The sequence below is a fragment of the Mirounga angustirostris genome, unplaced genomic scaffold, assembly GCF_029215605.1.
Source record: "Mirounga angustirostris isolate CCGP_5_RB_7025 unplaced genomic scaffold, mMirAng1.0.hap1 SCAF_11, whole genome shotgun sequence".
NCBI lineage: Eukaryota > Metazoa > Chordata > Mammalia > Carnivora > Phocidae > Mirounga > Mirounga angustirostris.
The window spans coordinates 57,678,696-57,703,936 of NW_026991719.1; the positions used below are offsets into that span (position 1 = coordinate 57,678,696).

The 25,241-nt window shown below is 40.5% G+C and overlaps 1 protein-coding gene across 11 annotated transcripts; it reads left to right on the top strand.

Annotated features, from left to right (window-relative positions):
* The first annotated feature begins 98 nt into the window (after positions 1 to 98).
* ITGB1BP2 (integrin subunit beta 1 binding protein 2) lies at positions 99 to 23,934 on the top strand. Of its 11 annotated transcripts, none has more exons than XR_010406149.1 (15): positions 99 to 672; positions 920 to 969; positions 1,059 to 1,115; positions 1,194 to 1,339; positions 2,040 to 2,134; positions 2,240 to 2,298; positions 2,434 to 2,504; positions 2,626 to 2,725; positions 2,991 to 3,104; positions 3,349 to 3,411; positions 8,205 to 8,254; positions 8,382 to 8,420; positions 19,578 to 19,619; positions 20,085 to 20,310; positions 23,659 to 23,934. XR_010406149.1 is itself a non-coding variant. In XM_054508476.2 (14 exons), exons 1-12 carry the CDS (start codon positions 609 to 611, stop codon positions 8,416 to 8,418), a joined length of 906 nt encoding a protein of 301 aa, XP_054364451.1. In that variant the 5' UTR covers positions 99 to 608; the 3' UTR covers positions 8,419 to 8,420; positions 19,578 to 19,619; positions 23,659 to 23,934. The 11 variants fall into 11 exon arrangements, 7 of the variants coding, with proteins under 7 accessions (XP_054364451.1, XP_045735353.1, XP_064430306.1 ...); XR_010406148.1 differs by having other exon boundaries at positions 20,227 to 20,310; XR_010406151.1 differs by lacking the exon at positions 8,205 to 8,254.
* Positions 23,935 to 25,241: the final 1,307 nt, after the last annotated feature.

The window sequence follows — 25,241 nt, forward strand, 5'->3', positions numbered from 1 at the left end:
GGAGGTCTGTCTCAAGAGATAAGCATAGGTTCGATAAGTATAATCCTTTATTACCTTTTGCTCAAAAGTTTGAATCATCCATTTAGGCAAATTTGGGGAGGTTGGATGCATACTATGGCTTCTGTGGTTGACAAAGATTGGTGCTATTGGCGGTACACAGAAGCAATGAGGATGAGAGGAAAGCTGCTGCTTTGAAAGAGGAAGAAAATGAGTTGGAGGAACTGGGGTACCTTCGTTGAGCTGGGAGGGGTCTCAAAATTGGGATTCATTTCTGAGCAGCTGCTGGTATGTCAGAGGCTTGGAATTGGCCTGGTAAATCTAAAACTGTCTCAGCAGTGGTTAGCTGACCTCACCCAAGTTCCAAGCCCTACTCTGCCTGATCATTTTTTCTTGAGCCCCAGAGCTAAAATGCTCCTGAGCGCTCTCCTATTGGTTGAGAAGACCAGTTGAAGTTCCCTTGCCCATGTTAGGAGGTGTACGCCTCCTGAACTAAAGATAGAAACAGCTGGCCCTTGCAGACAGCTAAAAGCCTCCAGACTAAGAGGTGTTCCCCACTCGGCAGCCAGACTCCTTGAAATACCCTTTCAGTAATTCTACCAACGTCCTCCATGTCTCTACTCTGCCATAACAAAGGCTGTGGGCAGCACTTTGACCCCAATGCCAACCTTCCCGGTGAGTGAGTAATTCTGATTTTGCCAGGGGGCTCTTGTGAGTGCTGGGGGAGTGGTCAGCTGTGGGCAGTCTGTTAAAGGAGCAGAGAAATTTAGTGTATCTGACCTAATTTAATTGGTCTGGGTGGTCTTCAATCTTATTTTTACGTTCTAAAGAAAAACCATGAGCATATAAATCTGTGGAAGACGTAAGAGAAGTGATACTTGGTATAGTTGCCTTTCCTTGATCCTTCTGCTGGTATCCACAGATTCCTGTTGCCATCACCCTGGGGTCCCAATCTTCCATGATGCACTGAAGGTGAGGAGTAGGCAAGAGGGGATAGCAAGAGCATTTCCCAAAGGAAATATAGCCAGGAATCTAAGCTGAGCTGGGTCTTTTGTTATCAGGGTTGGTCCTGCTGCCGGAAGCGAACTGTAGATTTCTCTGAGTTCTTAAACATCAAGGTAAATTATTTACTTCCTTGGATTCTGTCCCTAATAGAAGGATTCTATCCCTAAACCTTCTTTCCTTATCTGTACTAGGGCTGTACTGTGGGACCACACTGTGCTGAGAAGCTCCCTGAGGCTCCTCAACCTGAGGTGCCTGCCACAAGCAGTTCACTTCAGGAGCAAAAACCTCTGAATACGATTCCAAAGTCAGCAGAGACTTTGCGTCGGGAGAGGCCCAAGTAAAGAGGAGGAAGTCCCTGGGTTTTTCCTACATTCATGGAGCTTCCTAGAAGTGATTAATGGGTCACTGGGGCTTGGGGACTAGGGATAAGAGGAGGGCCAAGTGTCAGGGTTTTGTGTATATTTTATACCTTAGGGGAAATTTGTATCCAGAAATAATGTCTTTGCTTTAAGGTTGGTATGGGGGTGATGGGATAGGTATTTAAAGTCAATAGAGTAGATGGCCCCTCATAAATACGTAGTTATAATACAAGAGAGATTGTTGAGAATGACTTGATTTTTTTTTTCTCTTTGGAAAAAAGCTTTAAAATGAGTTTTACATCAAGAAAAAGATGCAGTATTGACAGCCAAACGGCTGTAGAGAATAAATTAATTTTGTGGAAGTAGCATGAGCAACAGAAGAAAGTCACATTAGGTCCACAATTAGAAGAGGACGAGGATATGATGCAGTTCTGCAAAGAAATGTAGATTGAGAGCAACTGAATAGATGGGCAAAAAAGCCCTAGGGATTTCCCCAGGGTTCAGGGACTTGGGATGTCCACAAAGAAGATAATTGGCAATGGAGTTGCTACCCAACTTTTCCAACCCTGCCCCCACTTTCACCAGATTTCTCTGACACCATTACAACTGGTGGGAGTGTTGGAGCTAATGATCATGGTTAATGGGTCAGAACTAAATCACCCCACCCATACCCCCTAGGTCAGAGTTGCCTCCAAAGCTGCTTCCACTAAATATATCCCAAGCCCTGGAAATGGCATTGGAACAGAAGGAATTAGACCAGGAACCTGGAGCAGGTAAGTGGGTCCTTAGTAGGACAGGCTTTGCAGACTGGAATTTAGTGAAAGTGGCAATTAGGTGGAGGGAATAGATAGATTCCTGACTCTGTTTCCTTTGCTCAGGACTTGACAGTAGTCTGATCCGGACTGGTTCCAGCTGCCAGAATCCAGGATGTGATGCTGTGAGTGAGAGCTTATAAGGGGTACAAGCATGTGGCTGAGAGATGCTATACCTGGGATGACGGTATAGATATGAGGCTATGTGGGGTATACTTTAGAATGACCTGATTCTTCTGATTCTCCTTTACCCATCTTAGGTTTACCAAGGCCCTGAGAGTGATGCTACTCCATGTACCTACCACCCAGGAGCACCTCGATTCCATGAGGGGTGAGAGAGGGGACTGGGTAGGGTCTATAAGGCCAGTTTCTCCCACTGTTGATCATAATATGGGAGTGGAAGCTCATGGGGAGGGGAAAGGAGATTCAGTTGAATTATCCTCCTACCTCAGGATGAAGTCTTGGAGCTGTTGTGGCATCCAGACCCTGGATTTTGGGGCATTCCTGGCACAGCCAGGATGCAGAGTTGGTAGGCATGACTGGGGGAAGCAGGTAAGCCCAGCTTTCTTGAACTTTTAATTAGAACCCAATTCCAGAAATAATTACCCCTCCATGTACCTCATGGCCAAGCTCTCTATCTCCTCCCTTTTGTACAGACCAAATAAGATTCTGCTTATCCTCAACAGCCTGGAGGCTTTGCCATATGAAGTAGTATTAATCTTTCTGAGATTCTGTGTCTCTTCTCTAGACACACCTGAGAACTTCCCTTGGGTGAAGAGTTCATTCTTACCACACACATTTCACATCCTCTCTTTAGCTGCCAGCGTCTTGCCGTCATGATTGGCACCAGACAGATTCCTTAGTAGTGGTGACTGTATATGGCCAGATTCCACTTCCTGCGTTCAACTGGGTGAAGGCCAGTCAAACTGAGGTGAGGAATGTCTGATGCTGGTTGGGAGGCTGGTGAATTGGGTAATACTACAATTTTACAGGCAGAGTTGCTGTATGCAGCAAACATGTGGGCTCCATAGTCCCCTGAGAGGAAGAGCTAGTAGGTCAGGACTATCTGGCTGACCTGTAGATATAGGGCTCACACCTCTGGCCTGGTTCTCTGTTGTAATAGCTTGTTCTGACCTTCTAGGATTGTTACTACCCCTGTAATTCTTTTTTCTCAGCTCCATATCCACATTGTCTTTGATGGTAACCGTGTGTTCCAGGCACAGATGAAGCTCTGGGGGGTAAGTGAAGATAAGGGGCACAGGAGGGGGAGGAAGATGGGGTAAAAAGAAGGACCAGACTGGAATGAATAGAGGGTGTCTTGAGGGAAGGAATTATAGTGGGAAAGTGGAGGTTTTCTCTTCATTTGCTTTGATATTCTTTCTCCCCCTTTCTCTTTTTTCTCTCCCCTCCTCCTTCTCCTCCTTCTTTCCTCTTTCTCTCTTTGTTACTATATCATTTTGTTCCTCCCCTATCTTGTTTTGCCCACCTTACATTTGTTTATTTTTCTTTGTCATTCATTACCACCCACCCTGACCCCAATCCCTTTGATTTCCTCATTTTCTTCTTCTTGTGTTCCTCTATCTTTTCCTCCTCCTCAGGTCATAAACGTGGAGCAGAGCTCTGTCTCCTTGATGCCATCTCGGGTTGAAATCTCCTTGGTCAAGGCTGACCCAGGATCCTGGGCCCAGCTGGAGCACCCTGATGCACTAGCTGAGAAGGCTAAGGCAGGGGTTGGGTTAGAGATGGATGAGGAAGAATCTGAGGATTCAGATGATGATCTGAGCTGGACAGAGGAGGAGGAAGAGGAGGAAGCAATGGGGGAATAGTGACACCAGTCAAGTATCTAGATAGGACCTCAGTGGTTCCCTTAGAATCTCAGAGACCAGGATATGGTTGGCCATGTGGTGTCATTGAGCAGCAGCAGGCTGAAGGAGGGGAGAACAAAAGTGTCCAAACCATGCTGTTTTTTTCCCTGAAATAAATCTTGTATTCTGCAGTTTCACATAGTGTCGTTCTCTCACCTCACTATCTGTAAGATTGTCTTCATTCCCCCCAGCTTCTGTGTGTCTTTAACACACGTGTGTGAAAACAAGCACATGTACATTCAATCTGTTCTTTACAATCACCAGGTAATCTACTGAGTACTTATTGTGTGCCCAGTTGTGTGTTAGGTGGTTTAGAGCTATCTTTTTTTTTTTTTTAATATTCAGGAAGAGCCATAACACTTTATTTTTTTTTACTTTTTATTTTTATTTATTTTTTTCCCCAGTGATTCATCAGTCAGTTTAGAGCTATCTGAGAAACAGAAGACTTATTTATTCCTCTCAGGAAAATTGTAGTCTGGCTGACAGACTAATCTACATTAAATAATAATAAACATTATCAGGTAGCTTAACTGAGTGTTAAATTGTACAGTACAGTTATTAAGAGCTATAGGAGTTGAGAGAGAGTGGAGTGATTAATGTGGACTATAGTAGAAAGGGAAAGCTCCATGGAAGAACATTTTTTAACAGCTTTGTTGGGATACAATTCACATATCATACAATTCACCCATTTAAAGTGTAAAATTCAGTGTTTTTTAAGTATACTCAGAGTTGTGCAACCACAATCAATTTTCATCACTCCAAAAAGAAACCCTATACCCATTAGCAGTCACTACCAGTATCCCCCCCCAAAACTCATAGCTGTGGACAACCACTAATGTACTTTCTGCCTCTATGGATTTACCTGTTCTGGATATTTCATATGACTGGAATCATATAATATGTGGGCTTTTGTAAGAGGCTTCTTTCACTTAGCATATGTTTTCACAGTTCCTCCATGTTGTAACGTGTATCAGTACCTCATTCCTTTTATGGCTGAATAATATTCCATTGTGCGGATATACCACATTATGTTTATTTCATCAATTGAGGTACCTTTGGGTTGTTTCCATTATTCTGAATAATGCTCCTACGAACATTTATATACAAGTTTTTATGTGGACTTTTGTTTTCACTTCTCTTGGATATATACCTAGGAGTATAATTTCTGGGTCAAATGGTAACTTTAACCTTTTAAGAAACTGCCAGACTGTTTTCCAAAGAGGCTGTACCATTTTACATTCCCATCAGCAGTGTAAGGGTTCCAGTTTCTCCACATCCTCAATAACACTTGTTATTTGTCCTTTTTTTATGGGTGTGAAGTGGAATTTCATTATGGTTTTAACTGCATTTCCCCAATGATAATGATGTTGAGCATATTTTCATGTGCTTATTGGCCATTTGTGTTCTTATTTGGAGAAATGTCTATTCAAATCCTTTGCCCATTTGTTAACTTAGCTTGCCTTTTTATTGAGTTGTATGAATTTTTTTTTAAAGATTGTATTTATTTATTTGACAGAGACACAGCGAGAGAGGGAACACAAGCAGGGGGAGTGGGAGAGGGAGTAGGCTTTCCGCTGAGCAGGGAGCCCGATGCGGGGCTCGATCCCAGGACCCTGGGACCATGACCTGAGCTGAAGGCAGACGCTTAATGACTGAGCCACCCAGGTGCCTCAGAGTTGTACGAATTTTTTAAATATATTCTGGAGACAAGTCTCTTGTCAGATATATGACTTGGAAATATTTTCTCCCATTCCGTGTTTTGTCTTTCTACTTCCTTGATGGTGTCCTTTGGTACACAAAAGTTTTTAACTTCTATGAAGTTATTTATATGAAGAATTTATCTTTTCTTTGGTTGCTTATATTTTTGATGTCATAGCCAAAAAAAACATTGCTTAATTCAAGGTCATGAAGAAGATTCGCTCCTATGTTTTCAAAGGGATTTATAGTTTTACTCTTACATTTAGGTCTTTGATCCATTTTGAGTTATTTTTTATATGTGGCATGAGGTAGGATTCCAACTTTATGTTTTTGCATATGGGTATCTAGTTGTCCCAGCACCATTTGTTGAGAAGGCTATTCTGTCCCCATTGGATTGTCTTAGCACCCTAGTTGAAAATCAATTGACCAAAAATATAAGGGGTAAGAGACACGTTTTGAATGGAAATTTGTTGGAATGAGAAATTTGGATGGGTATGGAAGAGTGGGGAGAGCCAAACTGAGGCTGGAAGGTGTTTTATTTTACTTTCTGTGTTTTATTTTAAATTCCAGAAGTAATACATTGTCACTGTAAAATACTCAGTGCAGAAGTATGTAGAGTAAAAAGTAAATGTTCCTCTTTAGACTCTTTCCAAGCTTAGTCCCTTTGCTGTTTGGAACCACTGCTAACATATCAGACAGAGGATGTGTTTAAGGGAGGGAACAAAAAAGTTAGTTGAGTGTAGCTAGATTGGGAGGAGGCTAAAATTCTAGATGAAGGATTTTGAACATGATTTAAAAGAGAGTTAGAATTAAACTCTATCTCTGAAACTCATAGCATACTATATTGAATTTAAATAAAATAAATTTTAAGGGGCGCCTGGGTGGCTCAGTTGGTTAAGCGACTGCCTTCGGCTCGGGTCATGATCCCAGGGTCCTGGGATCAAGCCCCGCATCGGGATCCCTGCTTGGCGGGAAACCTGCTTCTCCCTTTCCCACTCCCCCTGCTTGTGTTCCCTCTCTCAGTGTCTCTCTCTCTCTCTCTCTGTTAAGTAAATAAATAAAATCTTTAAATAAAATAAAATGTAAAAAAGAGAGAAAGGCAGTATAGGCCTTTTAAAAATGTAGATTCTTTTTTTTTAATATTTTTTATTTACTCATTTGAGAAAGAGTGAGCCTGAGCAATAGCACGAGCAGGGGGTAGGGACAGAGAGAGAGGGAGAAGCAGACTCCCAGCTTAGCAGGGAGCCTAATGCAGGGCTCGATCCCAGGACCCTGGGATCATGACCTGAGCTAAAGGCAGACGTTTATTTTATTTTATTTTATTTTTTTAAAGATTTTATTTATTTATTTGACAGAGAGAGACACAGCGAGAGAGGGAACACAAGCAGGAGGAGTGGGAGAGGGAGAAGCAGGCCTCCCGCCGAGCAGGGAGCCCGATGCGGGGCTCGATCCCAGGACCCTGGGACCATGACCTGAGCCAAAGGCAGACGCTTAACAACTGAGCCACCCAGGCGCCCCAAGGCAGACGTTTAAATGAGCTACCCTGGTGCCCCTAAAATGTAGATTCTTTTTTTTTTTTTTTTTAAGATTTTATTTGACAGAGAGAGACACAGCGAGAGAGGGAACACAAGCAGGGGGAGTGGGAGAGGGAGAAGCAAGCTTCCCGCGGAGCAGGGAGCCCTATGCGGGGCTGGATCCCAGGACCCTGGGATCATGACCTGAGCCAAAGGCAGACGCTTAACAACTGAGCCACCCAGGTGCCCCTAAAATGTAGATTCTTAATCAGAGGAGTGATTATTTCTTTCTTGAGTCTCCTTTGAATTAGATTTACTCCCTCAACAGGGTGACCAGGAATCTGGGAGATTCAAACTCTAAGAAACTTCACACTAGGAAGCTTCACCAAGCCCTCAAAATGATCTCAAATTCTTTTTTTTTTTTTTAAGATTTTATTTATTTATTTGACAGAGAGAGACACAGTGAGAGAGGGAACACAAGCAGGGGGAGTGGGAGAGGGAGAAGCAGGCTTCCCACTGAGCAGGGAGCCTGATGCGGGGCTCGATCCCAGGACCCTGGGATCATGACCCGAGCCGAAGGCAGACGCTTAATGACTGAGCCACCCAGGCACCCCATCAAATTCTTTTCATAGCACTCTTTTCTCTCAGTTCAGATTCAAGGAACATAAGGTCTCATTGGGAGCTAGAAGTAAGATGGAGGTGGGAGAACGGACATGGGCAGCAAAGGTAAGGGGTCACAGGACAGCATGGCTGAGGATTTGGAGATTGACGCAAGATTAGGGGATATTGGAGAATGCATCCAGGGAATGCATCTCAACCTCACAGAGAAGTTTGATCAGAGTTAAAGGGGCTTCCTGGACTTCCAGGAAATTCAGCATTTCTGGCTCATTTCTCTGCTCTCGTTATATGGATTTGAAGTACAAATAAGTTTTCCCCTTGACCTGAACCTTTCAGATCCTTTCAAACCCTGGCAGCGGTCTACTTTTAATGTCATTTTTCTACAGGTGAGTTGACATCAATAGGGGCTTTGATGGACATTAAAAAAATTTAGAGGTGTAGAATGCATATAGAAAAGTGCAGAAAGTGCACTAATCTTAAATGTACAACTTTTTTCTATCTTATCAAAATCAGGGGACCAGCAACTACTCAGATTTCCTGGAGAGGATGAAGGTGAGGAATCAAAAAGTTAAAGTAACCCTTGTTGTATATAAACTTGATCTATAAAATTTCAAGTTTATAGAATTAATAACGTAATGTACTTATTTTACATAGTCCAAAGCCTAAAATGTAAGAAAGTTTCAAGCAGGTGCATAACATTAATAATAATAACAACAACAATAACCATAGCTACTGTTTCTCATACAAACTAACATGCCAGACACTATGCTAAGTGCTTTGCATGTGTTATCTCATTTACTTCCCTACTTCCCACCATCAAATGTACATATCTATTCACATTAGCACAAATCCTCTCCTTACCTCCTTTACACTTCTTATTTCTTCCCATTGTACTTTGTATCCTGTTCCCTCACACCTTCCCAGGAACTTTATACTATTAATTATCCTTTCTCTCTCCTGTTTATTCAACCTTTCCCTCTCATTGGATATTTTCATTGACATTTAAACATGCTCAAGTCTCCGATTTTACAAAAACAATTTCCCTTGACTACATAACCCTTTCCAACTGCTACTTAACTCCTCTCTCTCCTTTATAAGTGAACTTCTTGAAATAACTATTCATTTTCTATTTCCACCTTCTTATTCCCTTCAAAACACACTTTAATTTGACTTCCAACCCACTCAGTCTGTAGTGATAAGGTCACTTTGGGCCATCAAGTCACTAAATCCAATGGGTACTTTTTAGTCCTTGTCTTACTTGATCTCACAAGCAAAAATTGACACTCATGATAGTTTCTTCCTTGAAATAACATTTAATACATTGGCTTCTATGACCCACGGCTCCTCTCGGCTGTCCTCCTACTTCTCTGGCCATTCCTTTCAGTCTCCTTTGCCGGCTCTTCGTTTTCTACCTGGCCATCAAGTGATGAAGTTCCTCAGGATGTAGCCCTAGTCTTGCTCTCTTCTTATATATAACTCTTCTAGACATTTTCAATTATGCCCATGACTTCAAATACCACCCACATGCAGATGACTCACACATTTTTATCTCTAGGTCATATCTGTCCTTTGAGGTCCAGATTTGTATATTACAGTAATAATAGCTAACACATATTTAGAACAGTGTTTGGCATATATAGTAAGTACTATATAAGTGTTTGCTATTGTTAGTACTACTATTACTCCTCTTTCTCTTCACCAAAAGCTTTCACTTCAGACTATTAGGAAAGTTGGGGTGTTTTTTTCTCTTGGAGAGGAGGGACACATCTTCAATATCCAATTTTATAATGTTTCAATAAGAAAATAGGATTTTTTTTAAAAGATTTTATTTATTTATTCACGAGAGACAGAGAGAGAGAGAGAGAGAGAAGCAGAGGGAGAAACAGGCTCCCAAGGAGCAGGAAGCCCGATGTGGGACTCGATCCCAGGACCCTGGGATCATGACCTGAGCCGAAGGCAGATGCTTAACCATCTGAGCCACCCAGGATTTTCTTTTTTTTTTTTAAGATTTTTATTTATTTATTTGACAGAGAGAGAGACAGTGAGAGAGGAAACACAAGGAGGGGGAGTGGGAGAGGGAGACGCAGGCTTCCCGCTGGGCAAGGAGTCCGACACGGGGCTCGATCCCAGGACCCCGGGACTGTGACCCGAGCCGAAGGCAGACGCTAAACAACTGAGCCACCCAGGCGCCCGAAAATAGGATTTTCTTGACAGTCAGGTTTTGCTAGTCCACAGAGTGATAACATATTTAACATACCATTGCCTCAGCTCTAGGATTAAGGGAGATTGTATTCACCTGCTGAAGGAATGAAGCATCATGTATAGAATGCCACTGTGCTAACCACTTCTACCCACATTATTTTACTTAATCCTCACACCTGCTCTGTGAGGTAGGTATTATTATCCCAAATTTTTATAGATGAGGAAACCAAGACTCAGGGCAGGAAATAGCTTGCTTGAAGTAACATAGCTACTGATTAAAACTCAGTCATTGCTGAGAACTGTCCTAGAGCCATTTGAGAATATCCAAAACCTAAGGACCCAACTGAGGTCTTAGAAGAGGGGTCTTAGAAGAGAAGCATAACACCAAGCCACTCTAGCCTAGCAGAGTCCCTTTGACAAGCCTATCTAGGAACCAGCAAAGCATTTGGTGGATCAGTGATATCTCATACTGATGTAACACCTTTCCAAAAAACTTTTGCACCAGATCAGAGTTACTATTTCTGGGATCCTTGCCTTCACTGTCCCCTTTCTCCGTTTCTGCTCCCCAAGTCCCAGAACACTGCTACAGGGAGAACCGAGCAGAGCAATATAAATTCGTGCTGTCCAATATCAACTTGGCCTTGCAGCTGCTCAGCAACCCTTTTATTTGTCTCATACGTTCCCTGGCACTCTCCCCACAGAGGCTGTTCCCTGATCTTCCTCTTCTCAAATTCCAGCTCCTCCGGTTCCACTCCTTCAGACTAATATACACGCTTTCATGAGATGCTTGACAGTTCAATAACATTGTTCTAAAACTTTTTTTTTTAGGGAATTTAAAACATGTACAAAAGTAGACAGAATAGTATAATGAATCCCCATTTACCAAACACTCAGCTTCAACTAGTATCAACTTTCACACACTCGTTTCATCTATCTCCTTTCCATATTATTTTGGAGCATATCCCAGACATGATATCATTTCATACTTAAATATTTTAGTATGTATCATTAAGAGGTAAGGATCCTTTTTTTTTAAAAAAAAAAAATCATAGTTGTAATACCATTAGCACACATAAACAAGCAATATTCCCTTTAATATCATTAAGTGCCAATCAGTATTTAAATTTCCAATAGTTTCATAAATGTCAAAAGAATTTTTTACAGCTTTTTTCTTTGAATCAGTATCCAAATAAAGCCTACACATTGTGATTGGTGGATATGTATTGTATGTCACTTTTATCTATTTTTTTAAGTAAGCTCTACGCCCACTGTGGGGCTTGAACTCATGACCCAGAGATTGAGTCGTATGCCAGGCACCCCATATGTTACTTTTAAACTAAAGGTTCCCTTTCATCTCTTTTTTTCCTTGCAATTTTTTACTGAGGAAATCAGATTATTTTTCAGTAGAGGTTTGTCTGGGTTTTGCTGATTGCATCTCTGCTGTACAGTTTAAAATATTTCCTTGACCTCTGTTGTATATATTGGTAAAATCAGTGTCTGTACAATGCATCTTTTTTATTCATTGTCCTATTTTCAGTGGGGTGGGGAAATTGTCCGTGTGACCAAATAAGTGGAAGGTGTCTGGCTTGGCAAGCGACTCAGGAAAGAGCTAGGACTCTTTAGCAGTACTGAAACAGATGGTTGGGGTCAGAGCTCAATAAATAGTAACGGAGGTCCAGGCAAGATAGGATGGGTGAGGGGCCGTGCAGTGTCAGATTTCCACTCTGCTGGTATGTAGAGCAGGACAGGCAAGGAAGTGGTGATCAGGCTGAAGTCAGAACTGGAAAAGGAGATGTAGTACTTGAGGTAGCAGTTGGGATTATTTCTCAGGGATTACTCTACTTGCTATACCCTGTTTTCTAAATATATCTTTTCCATTCGTTCCCACCTCTGTGCCTTTGCCCAGGATGTTTCCTCTGTTTGGAATATCATCTCCTTTGTCTCCACATATCCAAATCCTATTTATCTTTAATGACCAGTGCAAGTTCTTTGTTTTCCATATTTTTGCTTGTAGAATCATAAAATATCTCTAAAAGGATAAATAAGAGATCAAGAATATTAATTGCTTGGAGCGCCTGGGTGGCTCAGTTGGTTAGACATCTGACTCTTTGTTTCGGCTCAGGTCGTGATCTCAGGGTCATAGGGATTGAGCCCTGCATCGGGCTCTGCACTCAGCACGCAGTCTGCTCGAGATTCTCTCTAAATAAATAAATAAAACCTAAAAAAAAAAAAAAAGAAGAATATTGATTGCTTTTCCAGGAAGGGAATTGGATGGCTAGAGGACAGGGCTGGAAGGGAGAAAGATATTACTGATTTATTGCAGGAGAGACACTGATGAAAGTGTCTACTATGAATTCGGTAGAAATAGAAGCAGGGAGATTGAGTAGAATGAGGAGGGTCTGGAACAGCCTCTGTGGGGAGAGTGCCAGGGAACATATGAGACAAATAAAGGAATTGCTGAGCAGCTGCAAGGGCCAAGTTGATATTGGACAGCATGAATTTATATTGGTCTGCTCGGTTCTCCCTGTAGCAGTGTTCTGGGATTTGGGGAGCAGAAAGGAAGAAAGGGGACAGTGAAAGCAGGGATCCCAAGGACCATAACACTGAATCTGGTGTAACTGGGAGATAACTGATCTGGATGAAGTGAGAGATAAAGTACCTAGGGGTTCCACTGAGATTAGAGTTGAAGAGATCAGAGACAAACCAGTTGTTTGGAGAAGTGTTTCATCAGTGTGAGATATGAATGATTAACCAAGGGACTCATTGGTTCCCAGATAGGCTTGTCAAAGGGACTCTTCTAGGACTCCACTGGGGTCCTTAGGTTATGGATATTCTCAAATGGCTCTAGAACAGGGGTTTTAAGGTGGAATTCATCACTGAAATTGGAGCTTCTGCAAGAGGCATGGTGGGAGGAGTAGCAAAAAATTAAACTACTCTTTATTGAGCCTTTAATGTGATCTAAGCTCTGTAATAAATCTGTCTATTCTGTTATCTTTTTCAATAAATTTTTATTTTTTTTTTTGCGAGAGAGAGAATGAGAGAGAGCACGAGAGGGAGGAGGGTCAGAGGGAGAAGCAGACTCCCTGCCGAGCAGGGAGCCTGTTGTGGGACTCGATCCCGGGACTCCAGGATCATGACCTGAGCCGAAGGCAGTCGCTTAACCAACTGAGCCACCCAGGCGCCCCTGTTATCTTTTTCTGTCTCTATATAATATATACATGTATCTCAAATGAGAATATATTTAATTCTCAAAACAGTATATTAAAAGCATTATTATTGTAATTTTTAAAAAGATTTTATTTATTTATTTGAGAGAGAGAAAAACAGAGATAGAGAGAGCACAAGCTGGGAGGAGAGGGAGAAGCAGGGAGCCCGACGCGGGGCTCAATCCCAGGACCCTGGGATCATGACCTGAGCCAAAGGCAGACGCTTAACTGACTGAGCCACCCAGGTGCCCTTATTACCATTTTTATAAAATGAGGAAATTGAGCTTCAGGGGGATTACATAATTTTCCCTAGGTCACACAGCTATCAAGTGTCAGAGCCTGGGACAGAAATCTAGGTCTTGACTACAAAGCCCGTGTTCTTTGGTGTTCCAGCAGTACTTTCTAGCAAACACCTCCCTCCCTCCACAAATGAATCCTATTTTGCCAGTGACATCTGTTATAAAATTATAGATGCATTATCACCAAAAATAGTTATACACTGAATTGAAAACTTTTGATGAGTAAAGAGTTAATTGAGTAGGATGGAAGAGATACTTAGAGGCAGTGAAACTAATTGAAGATAATTGGCAGTGGTCCAGGGGAGAAAGCTAAGACCCTAGACTAAGTGGGCATGATAGTAAGAATGGAGGAGAGAGTCATAGATGTAAGAGATATGTCTTAGTTCAGGCTGCTATGACAAAGTATCATAGTCTGGGTAGTTTATAAACAACAGAGATTTATTTCTCATAGTTCTGGAGGCTGGAAGTCTGAGATCAGAGTACCAACACAGTTGAGTTCTGATGAGGGCCCTCTACTAGGTGGAGAGCAGAGAGAGGAAGCAAGCTGTCTCATGACTCTTAAAAGGGTATTAATCTTATTTATGACCTCATCTAATCCTAATTACCTCCCAGAGGCCCTACCTCCTAATACCATCATATTGGGGGGGGTAGGATTTCAATATATGAATTATAAGGGGACATAATCAGTCTGTAACAAGATAGTTCCACAGGTAAGAATGAAAGTAATATGGCTGTGCTGTTCTGTGTTTCTTGAACTTACACAACTCACTCCCTCCTCAGTGCCTCTGTAATATCTGATCCCCCTGCCTGGAATAGTCTCCTTCCAGGTTTTTGAATAGCTGGCTCCTTCTTGTTATCCATGTCTCAGCTCGTGATAGGTAACCAATTCATTATCTTGAAAATTAATCAATAAAGGGAGAGAATCAAGCATTTATCCTGCCTTTCCCATCTGAACTGGGTAACAAAATAGATGGGGTGATATGTCTTTTTACAAAAGTATTCCAATGAATGAAAAGAAATAATAAAATCAGAACATCACTTTTTGGCAATCCTTGATAAATAGATATAAATAGTAAGCATCAACGGCTTCTAAGATTATAAAGAGAAAACAGATACTGTATCCATCCAATAGTCATACCAAAGAGATGGAACCCGAGTTTGATTTAGTCTTTGGATCCAGCTGCCAATTTGTAGGAAATAGACAGGAACTGCACAATGCCTGGGTAATCAGCAAAATCCACAGGTAGAAGCTTTACAGGTCAAACTGCTCAAGTTCTTCCACCAAAAAAAAAAAAAAATCACAGCTCAGAGGCCTTTCTTGACCATCCCCTCTAAATTAGCACCTACTGTCCACGTTACTATCACATTACACCATTTGATTTTCCCCATAGCCTTTATCATCAACTGAGGTTTCTTTACATGAGAAACAGTATAGCATTAACAGTTAAGAGGACAAACTATAACATCAGGCTGCCTGGGTTCAAATCTTGACTACTTAAGATCTATGTGCCTCAGTTTCCCCAACTGTAAAATGGGATTAATAACAGTGCCTAGAGGTGCACCTGGGTGGCTCAGTCGTTAAGTGTCTGCCTTCGGCTCAGGTCATGATCCCAGGGTCCTGGGATGGAGCCCCGCATCGGACTCCCTGCTCCGCGGGAAGCCTGCTTCTCCCTCTCCCACTCCCCCTGCTTGTGTTCCTGCTCTCGCTATCTCTCTCTGTCAAATAAATAAAATCTTTAAAAAAAAACAAAACAGTGCCTAGATCAGAAGGTCATTAGTAGTATTGAATGAGTTAACATATCTAAAGAGCTTAGTACAGTGTCTGGTATAGGATAAGCATTATAAAAATGTTAACACTATTAATGCATAATCAGTTTTTTATTTGTACATTATTTCTCTCACTAGAATATAAGTCTGTATTTATGCACTATTCCCAGAACCTAAAACTGCCTAGCACATATATAATACATGCTCAATAAATATTTGTTGAATGACGGGCCTGGATTAGAGTGGCAAAGAATAGACAAGAAAGAGACACATAAGATATTATTTAAAAAGAAGAAACAAACCTTGGACTTGGTGATTTTTTTTTTTCTGATATGGGATGGAATGGTATAAGATGACTACTCCAAGGCTTCAAGTTTAAGTAATAGGTAGAAGGCTAGTGCTTTTAACAAAAATAGAAGTGGGAACTAGAGCTAATATTTGAATATTCTGATAATTTTATTTTAGATATGAGTTTGAAATTATGGCAAAATATGACTAGAAATGCTAGTAGGAAGTTAATTGTAAATACAAAATTAGAATTCATGAGAAAAGCCAGCACTGAAAATAGATTTGAGTATCATCTTCATCAATGTGAGACTTAAATATTCAACTTTCATCTCTAAAAAAACAAAAACTGCAAAAGTGAATAAAATGGAAAATAAAATATTTGAACCCTTAAATTTATCCTTCAGAGGAAGTCACTGTTAGTTTGGTGTGTATCCTTTCAAACATTTTCTATGCATTTGCAAACATATTGGCATATAACATGTAGGGACATAGTAAAAGTCCAAGTGGCTATCTATATACATATGGAGAAATTTGTTTTTTCTTTTTGGCCAATTTGAAATCATTCTATAATATTTTTCCATTGCTTGCTTAGTCATTAAATATGTCCTCTATAGTCCTTGAAGATATTTCCATGTCAATATGTATAGATCTCTGACATTCTTTTTTGTGCTGCATAGTACTTGATTGTACATATATGCTATAATTTATCTATCTGTTCCCCTACTGATGGACACTTAGGTTGTTTCCAGTTTTTTGTCATTACAAATTATGCAGCAATGAGAATCATTTTACATGTATCTTTACTATTTGTGCTAATATTTCTTAAAGATAGATTCTTAGAAGTGGAATTGCTGAAAAGAAGACATATACATTTTTATATATCTTATATATCTAAAGAAGACATATACATTTTTATATATCTAAAATGTTAATAGAGGGGAGCCTGGCTGGCTCAGTCAGAAGAGCACATGACTCTTGATCTCAGGTCATGAGTTCGAGCCCCACATTGGTGTAGAGATTACTTAAAAAATAAATTTAAGGGATGCCTGGGTGGCTAAGTCGGTTAAACATCTGCCTTCAGCTCAGGTCATGATCCCAGGGTCCTGGGAATGAGTCCCACATCGGGCTCCTTCCCACATTGGGTTCCTTGCTCAGCGGGGAGCCTGCTTCTCCCTCTGCCTGCTGCCCCCCCCCCCCGCTTGTGTGTGTGCTCTGTCTCTCTCCCTCTCTCTGGCAAATAAATAAAACCTTAAAATAAATAAATAAATAAATAAATAAATAAATAAATAAATATTTAAAAATATTAATAGGGGAGCACCTGGGTGGCTCAGTGGGTTAAGCTTCTGCCTTCAGCTCAGGTCATGATCCCGGGGTCCTGGGATCGAGCCCCACATCAGACTCCTTGCTCAGTGGAGAGCCTGCTTCTCCTGCTCCCTCTCCTGCTCCCTCTGCTGCTCGCCCTGCTTGTGTTCTCTCTCTCTCAAATAAATAAATAAAATCTTTTAAAGAAGTAAAATATGTTAATAGGTACTATTCAATTTCCCTCCACAAAAACTATTCCAATTTACATGGCCATCCAGCAATGTATGAGGTACCAGTTTTCCCAATAACCTCATCAATACTTTGTTATCAATTAAAAAATATTTATCAACCAGATGTGCAAATGATGGTATCTCATTTTTATTTTGCATTTCCTCTGATTACAAGAAAGGGTGAGGGGCAGCTGGGTGACTCAGTTGGTTAAGCATCCAACTCTTGATTTCGGCTCAGGTCATGATCTCAGGGTCGTGGGATCAAGCCCCAAGTGGAGCTCCGTGCTCAGCAGGGAGTCTACTTGAGATTCTCTCTACCTCTTCCCATCCCCCACTTGCAATCTCTCTCAAATAAATAAAATCTTTTAAAAAAACAAAGGGTGAGGGGCGCCTAGGTGGCTTAGTCATTAAGCGTCTGCCTTCGGCTCAGGTCATGATCCCAGGGTCCTGGGATTGAGCCCCCCCCTGGGGCTCCCTGCTCAGCGGGAAGCCTGCTTCTCCCTCTCCCACTCCCTGCTTGTGTTCCCTCTCTCGCTGTCTCTCTCTGTCAAATAAAATCTTTTAAGAAAATAAAAATAAAAAACAAAGGGTGAGCATTTTTCTTTTTTACTAAATATTCATATACAGACTTTCAATTAAACTTAGTTTTCAGGGGCACCTGGGTGGCTCAGTTGGTTGAGTGTCTGCCTTTGGCTCAGGTCATGATCCTGGGGTCCTGGGTTTGAGTCCCGCATTGGGCTCCCTGTTTGGCAGGGAGCCTGCTTCTCTAAAAAATATTAAATAAATAAACAAACAAACTAAACGAATTAACTTAGTTTTCAGCCCCATGTGTCATGCTCATTTTCTTGTTTTCTTGGATCCTGAAGCCTTTCCATAGTTTTAGTGGTAAAATTGCCCCTTCTCATCTGTATCCTTTTTTTTTTCTTCAATTTTTTTAAGTAGGCTCCATGCCCAGCGTGGAGCCCAATGCGGGGCTTGAACTCACAACCCTGAGATCAAGACCTGAGCTGAGATTGAGAATTGGACACTTAACTTACGGAGCCACCCAGGCATCCCCTGGGTGGCTCTGTATCCTTTGCACTAGGCCAGAATTTCTTCCTAGCTACTATTTCAGGTACCATTTCTCAAATGGCTTTCCTGCTTCTAGAGAACACCTGGAACTTTTTGTCCTTTGTGTTTGACATATTTTGTATATTAGTATACTTTTAGTGGTGTCTCAGAAGGGTTCTGAAATGCTGTATTTGTCATACTAAATTCGTAAGTTCGAGCCCCAACTTGGGTATAGAGATTACTTTAAAAAATAAATTCCCACATGTAACTGCGTCTCTATTCAGTTCCACTTGTTTGTCTATTCTTTCTTATTTTTTATTTTTTAAAGTACTCTGTACACCCAACATGGGGCTCCAATTCATAACCCCAAGGTCAAGAGTCTCATGCTCTACCAAGTGAGCCAGCCAGGCACCCCTGCTTGTCTATTCTTGAAGCATATCACACCTTTATATAGTAATTTTATATCTGGTAGGCAAGTCTTCCCTTATTTCTTTTTTCTATCTTTTAAAAGTTTCTTGGCTTTTTCTGTATATTCTTTCAGATAAACTTCAGAACCAACTTGTCTGGTATTCACACCCTACCCCCCCCAATCCCAATGAGATTGTTATGGAAATTTATAGTTATTTGAAATTTTTTTCAATTGTAAAACCTCTTATTGAGGAATATTGCATATAGCCTTCAGCAATATTTTATAGTTGTTTTTTTTTTTTTTTTAATAATAATGGTTCTATAGGCCAGGCTCTATTTTTTTTTTTTAAAGATTTTATTTATTTATTTGACAGAGAGAGACACAGTGAGAGAGGGAACACCAGCAGGGGGAGGGGGAGAAGGAGAAGCAGGCTCCCCGCAGAGCAGGGAGCCCGATGTGGGACTTGATCCCAGGACCCTGGGATCATGACCTGAGCCGAAGGCAGTCGCTTAACCGACTGAGCCACCCAGGCGCCCAATATTTTATAGTTTTATTCATATAAATGTTTTATACATATCTTTTCTGTGTGATTTTATTTTTAAGTAATCTCTACATCCAACGTGGGGCTTGAACTTACAACCCCTAAGATAAGAGTCAGATGCTCTACTGACTGAGCCAGACAGGCACTCCTTTTTGTACATTCCTTGTTGGATTTAATTCTGTCATTTTTTTCCATTACTATGAATGGGATCTTTTTCCCCATTATATTTTCTAATTGGATATTTTAATATAAAGAAATTTTTTATAGAGAAGTTATTGATTTCAAACAAACTCTTCCTGTTTAATTATTTCTCAGTTGATTTTCTTAGATTATATATCCCATGTAAACAAGGACATTTTATGACTCTTCCTTTACAATATTTATAACTTTTATCTTCTTTTAATGTTTTCACTAGAACCTGTAGAAGAATGTTGAGTAGTGGTATTTGTAAAAACAGGTGAGTATTCTTGATTTGTTCTGACTTCAAGGTGAATGCCACTAATATTTCGCTATGGAGTATGATGGTTGTCATTGTTATCTATACTCTATCAAGTTATAAATTCTCTTGTTCCTAGCCTACTGAGAAAATATTTTTAAGGTACTACAAACACAAGCTAAAAAATTCAAATAGTATAAAAGAGTAGGTGAAGAGATGCCCATCTCTATTCCCCAGTTTCCCAATCCCTTACTGAGAAGCTATTCCTATTAACGATTTTTATGTGAACTACCAGAAATAAATCAATGCAGATATAAGAATATATGTGAAAAAATATGTATGTGAATATGTTATTTTGTACACAAAGAGTGTTGTACTATAAACACCTTCTAAACCCTGTGGGTTTGTTGTTGTTGTTGTTGTTGTTGTTGTTGATAAATCAGCTGTCAGTCATTTCTTTGTAGGTAATCTATCTTTTCTTTTTAGCTTTTTTTTCCTACTTTCATTATGGAAAATTTCAAACATACAAGAGTAAAGAAAATAGTATACTGAATCCCCATGTACCTGTCACCCAGCTTCAGTGATTATTAACTCATGGCCAATCTTGTTTCATCTATATTCCCCTAAGACCTGCTCCCCAACCTGCACACCAAGGTTATTCTGAAGCAAATATCAGACATCGTATTACTTCATTTTATCCATAAACATTTTGGTATGTATCTCTAAAATATAAGGACTTTTATTAAACATAAACATTTATGTGTTTATTTTGAGTTTGTTGTCAAGGATTGTCAGGTTCCAAATGAGGACTATACATTGCAATTGGTTGATGTTTCTTTTTTTTTTTTTTAAATGTTTTATTTATTCATGAGAGTCAGAGAGAGAGATAGAGAGAGGCAGTGGCAGAGGGAGAAGCAGGCTCCCCGCTGAGCAGGGAGCCCGATGCGGGACTCGATCCCAGGACCCTGGGATCGTGACCTGAGCCGAAGGCAGAGGCTTAACCATCTGAGCCACCCAGGCGCCCCTGCAATTGGTTGATGTTTCGTAAATCTCTTAATCTATAGGTGCCCCCTCCTTCTCCCCCTCCTTTTATTCTCCCATGGGATTTACTTGTTGAAGAAACTGGGTGGTTCATCCTGTAGTGCTTCCTATAGAATGGATTTTAGTGATTGCATCCCTGTGGTGGTGTTCCCCTGTTCTTTTTATTTCCTGAATATTGATTAGATCTAAGGCTTGATTAGATTTAGATTCCGGTTCTATTTTTTTCCTCTTTTGGGGGGCTAGAATATGTCATAGGTAGTGTTGTATACTTTTATAAGTAGGTAACAAATCTCTTGCTCCTTTTAAGATATTCTCTTTGATGTTCTGAAGTTTCACTACAATGTGTCTAGGTGGGGATTTCTTTCTTTGTTTCTTTTTCATGTTTGGGATTCCTGAATCTTGGAGATTGGCATCTTTCACCAATTCTCAGCTATTTTTTTCTTCAAATACTGCTGTTCCACTGTTTTCTCTATTCCTCACCTGAACTCCAGTTGGACATCACCTGTAAGCATGGGGCCTTTTAAACTTAGGCTGTAGGGGGGTGCGTGGGTGGCTCAGTTGGTTAAGCATCTGGCTCTTGGTTTTGGCTCAGGTCATGATCTCGCAGTGGTAGGATCAGGCTGCATCGTGCTCTGTGCTCAGTGCCGGGCGGGGCTGGGGTGGTTCTGCTTCAGATTCTCTCCCTCTCCCTCCCGCTCACTCTCTCTCAAACAAACAAACTTAAGCTGTAGGCCACCAGAGATCAGAAGACTTCAGAGCAAAAGTCTGCTCCAGAACTTACCCAGCAGAGTTGTGGTTATTCATCGTTTCCTATACTTTACTCTCAGTGTACCATATATATGTATATGGATGGAGATATATATATCTGTACACACTTAAAAATATATCTTGAAATTCATTCCATATCACTGTATAATCTACCTCATTCCTTTCTCTTTTTTCCTTTTTTAAAAAGATTTTATTTATTTGACAGAGAGAGACACACTGAGAGAGGGAACACAAGCAGGGGGGTGGTAGAGGGAGAAGCAGGCTTCCTGCCGAGCAGGGAGCTTGATGTGGGGCTCGATCCCAGGACCCTGGGGTCATGACCCAAGCCCAAGGCAGCTGCTTAATCGACTGAGCCACCCAGGTGCCCCAGTTCATTCCTTTTTTTCATGTATTGAGGTATAACTTACATTTTAGTAAAATGCATGTATCTTAAGTATATATTTTTATATGCATATACATTTATGTAACCTCCCCCCAGGTCTAAATATAGAACATTTCCAGCACCACAGAAGGCTGGCTCCTTGTGCTCCCTCTTTTTACCCACTCCCAGGATTAACTACATTCTGACTTCTATGGTCATAGATTAGTTTTGCCTATATTTGAATTTCATATAAAGGGTATGTACTCTTTTTGCCTCTAACTTCTTTCATTCAGCATTTTCTGTGAGCTTCATCTATGTTGTTGAATATATCAGTAGTTCTTTTTCATTGTTGTGTAGAATTCTACCTTCTTTAAATTAACTTACATTTTATGGATATATCATAATTTAGTTAACCAGTCCTCTACTGATGGACATTTAAGTGTTTTTTTTTTTTCAGTCTTTTGTTACTACAAACACTGCATATTTATTCATGTATCTTTGCCAATATGTGTAAGTATATCGGTGGGATAAAATCTTAGATATGTTGTGAGTGCTAGGTGAAAGATGATGTGCATTATTAATTTTTTGAAGATTTTATTTATTTATTTATTTGAGAGAGGGGAGAGGAGCAGAGGGAGAGGGACAAGCAGACTCCGCACTGAACGTGGAGCCTGATGTGGGGCTTGATCCCACAACCCTGAGAAAATGACCTGAGCCGAAATCAAGAGTTGGGCCCTTAACTGACTGAGGCACTCACGTGCCCTGTGCATTATTAGTTTTAATAAATAATGCCAAATTGCCTTCAAAGAGGATGTATTATATTAAATAACAATATATGCGAGGGCCTGTTTCCCAACATCTTTGCCAACTATTAACAAATATTTTTATCTTTGCTGATCTGACAGGTAACACATAGAAACATGTAGTTAATACATATTTTTTAACTAAAAATACATGCACATGGTAAGAAAATTCAAGCAATATGAAAGGATATACAATGAAATTTATATATTACCCCTACTCCTAGTCCCTAGTTCCCCTGGTTCCCTTTCCAGACTACCACTATTGTCAGTTTCTCATGAATCTTCCAGATACATTCTGTGCATATCATGCAAATGCAAGTATAAATGGGTGTATGTGTGTGCACATGTGTTTGGATATCTCTATCTGGCAGATACTTTGATGAAAACAAGTTTACTTTCCCCCTTCCCCTTAAAAATCTATCTATATCTATGTATCTATATCCATTTCTTCTCTCTTTTTTTTTTCACAAATGGCAGCAGGCTATTCACTCTGCTTTTTTCATTTAACATATCTTTGAGATTGTGTCATAATACATTTACAGCTGCCTTTTCTTTTTTATGGTTATATCATTTATTTAACCAGTTCCAGGTATTTTCATTGTTTTCAATATCCCGTTATTACAATCTCCTTGAACACACTTATTTGTATACATTTGACAGTATGTTTATAGGATAAATTCCTAGAAGTATGGTTCGTGGATCAAAGTGGTTAGTGGCTGATGTGATTCCCTGCCCCAAATCCATTCTGCATCTTCCCCATTGTTTAATGGTCATAAAGTTTGAAGGGGTGGAATTGATCTCAGCCCCAGCTTCTGGCTGGGGTGTACCACCCTCCTAACCCAATCAGGGTAAGCCCATCCCCCATGCCTTAGTGATTGGTTCTGACTACCCAGGCCATAGCCAATGAGTGCAAACCACTGTCCTGTCAAGGGGATTGCTCAGGAATGAGCCATTGACCCAATTCAAGTTAATGAAATGTTAGATGATGTTTGTTGAAATATTTGGGAGAAGGTTTTTGGTTTTGGTTTTGTTCTTTGCTCGTCTGAGACAGATAACAGAAGCCAACTTTGTCTCTTCTTTTGGACAGTGTGGTATGGCTGATTTGAAGCCTTCAAATGCTACAGCCCTTTTGCTACCAAGAAGGAAGTCAAATCTATGATGAAGTTCACACTTTGGAAGACAGATCTGACAGAAAGAAATTAGGTCCTTGGTGATATTGTTGATCCATGGAATCAAATCAACTGCAGAGTTCTCTCATCCCCTGGAATTTGCATTTGTATGAACCCATAAATCCTCTTTATTGTTTAAGCCTATTGGAGTTGGGTTTTGTTACCAATAAAAAGGCTTTAAAAGTTTTTGATAAGTCGCCTTCCCAAAGTTATACCAATTTACAATGCCAACAACAAAATACAAAAGTGTCTGTTTCACCCCACCCTTGCCAAAACAATGTATTGTCAAACTTTCTGATATTGCCATTTCTACTGGAAAAGAGTGTTATCTCATTGTATTTTTAACATGATCTTTTTATCATGAGTAAGGTTAAGCTTCTTTCTAATATGTTTCAAAGTTACATGTATTTCCTTTGTGTGTATGTGAATATATGTGTATATTGCTCATGTCGTCTGCCTAGTTTTCTATTTCTCTTTTTCTTATTGCTTTGTAGAAGCTTTTTGTATGCTAAGAAAATCAGGCCTTTGTCAAATGGGTTGTAATATTTTTTCTGAGTTTCTCCTTTGGCTTTCGACTTTACTTTTATTTCGTTTTTTTTTAAATTTTATTGGCATTTATCTATGCAGAATTTTACTCCCAGGCCTTAAGTTTTTGTTTCTTGTTTCTTCTGTGATACCTGTTTCTTCTGCGTAACTTCCTCTTCTGGTTTAGGAACAGTCTGCTCTTTTTCGGTAAGGATCATCTCAATGTGGCAGCGAGAGCTCCTGTATGGGTTAATCCACCCATGAGCCGTGTACGTTCTATGCCGCAGTTTTTGGGGCTTTGTTCACCTGGATGTGCTCAATGACCAGAGAATCTACATCTGAACCTTTAAGTTCAGCATTACTCTCTCATTTTTAAGCATGTGCAGTAAAAACTCAGCACTCTTCTTGGGCCACCAACCCTATGTCCAGCCCACCATTTGGCCCCGGGTACACCTCCCAACTCCACCATTGTAGTGAGGGAATGGCACACCCTGCTTCTGTAAAGTGATGTCTTTCAGATACTTGGTGGCTTTTCAGATATGCATACCCTTGATGGCCTGGGCAGTTTCACGTGTGTTATTAAAGTGAACACAAAGATTTGAACCTCTTGATTTGGATGATTTCATAGGGTTTTCTGGGTCAAGTGAATAGTGAACCATTTTCAGAGGTCACCTCAGGCCACTAGAGGGGAAGAGGAAGAGCGGTGGCTCCTGGGAGAATTCATGAGAACTCGATCTCCTATTTTCGTATTTTTTAATGGCCAAATATGTATAACATGAAATTTACCATTTTATTTCTTTATTTTTTTAAAGGTTTTATTTGTTCATTTGAGAGAGAGAAAGAGAACACGAGCGGGGATGGGGAATAGAGTGGGGGAGAGGCGGAGGGTAAAGGAGAAGCAGACTCCCTGCTGAACAGGGAGCCCCATGCAGGGCTCAATCCCAGGACTCTGGGATCATGACCTGAACCGAAGGCA

What these genes read in the sequence shown, in the direction of transcription:
- ITGB1BP2 (XM_045879394.3), top strand. Translation starts at nt 609, where the DNA reads ATGTCTCTACTCTGCCATAACAAAGGCTGTGGGCAGCACTTTGACCCC. An exon ending in CTGAGTTCTTAAACATCAAG is followed by an intron (nt 1,116 to 1,193) that starts GTAAATTATTTA and finishes TATCTGTACTAG; the next exon opens with GGCTGTACTGTGGGACCACA. An exon ending in CACAGATGAAGCTCTGGGGG is followed by an intron (nt 3,412 to 3,771) that starts GTAAGTGAAGAT and finishes CCTCCTCCTCAG; the next exon opens with GTCATAAACGTGGAGCAGAG.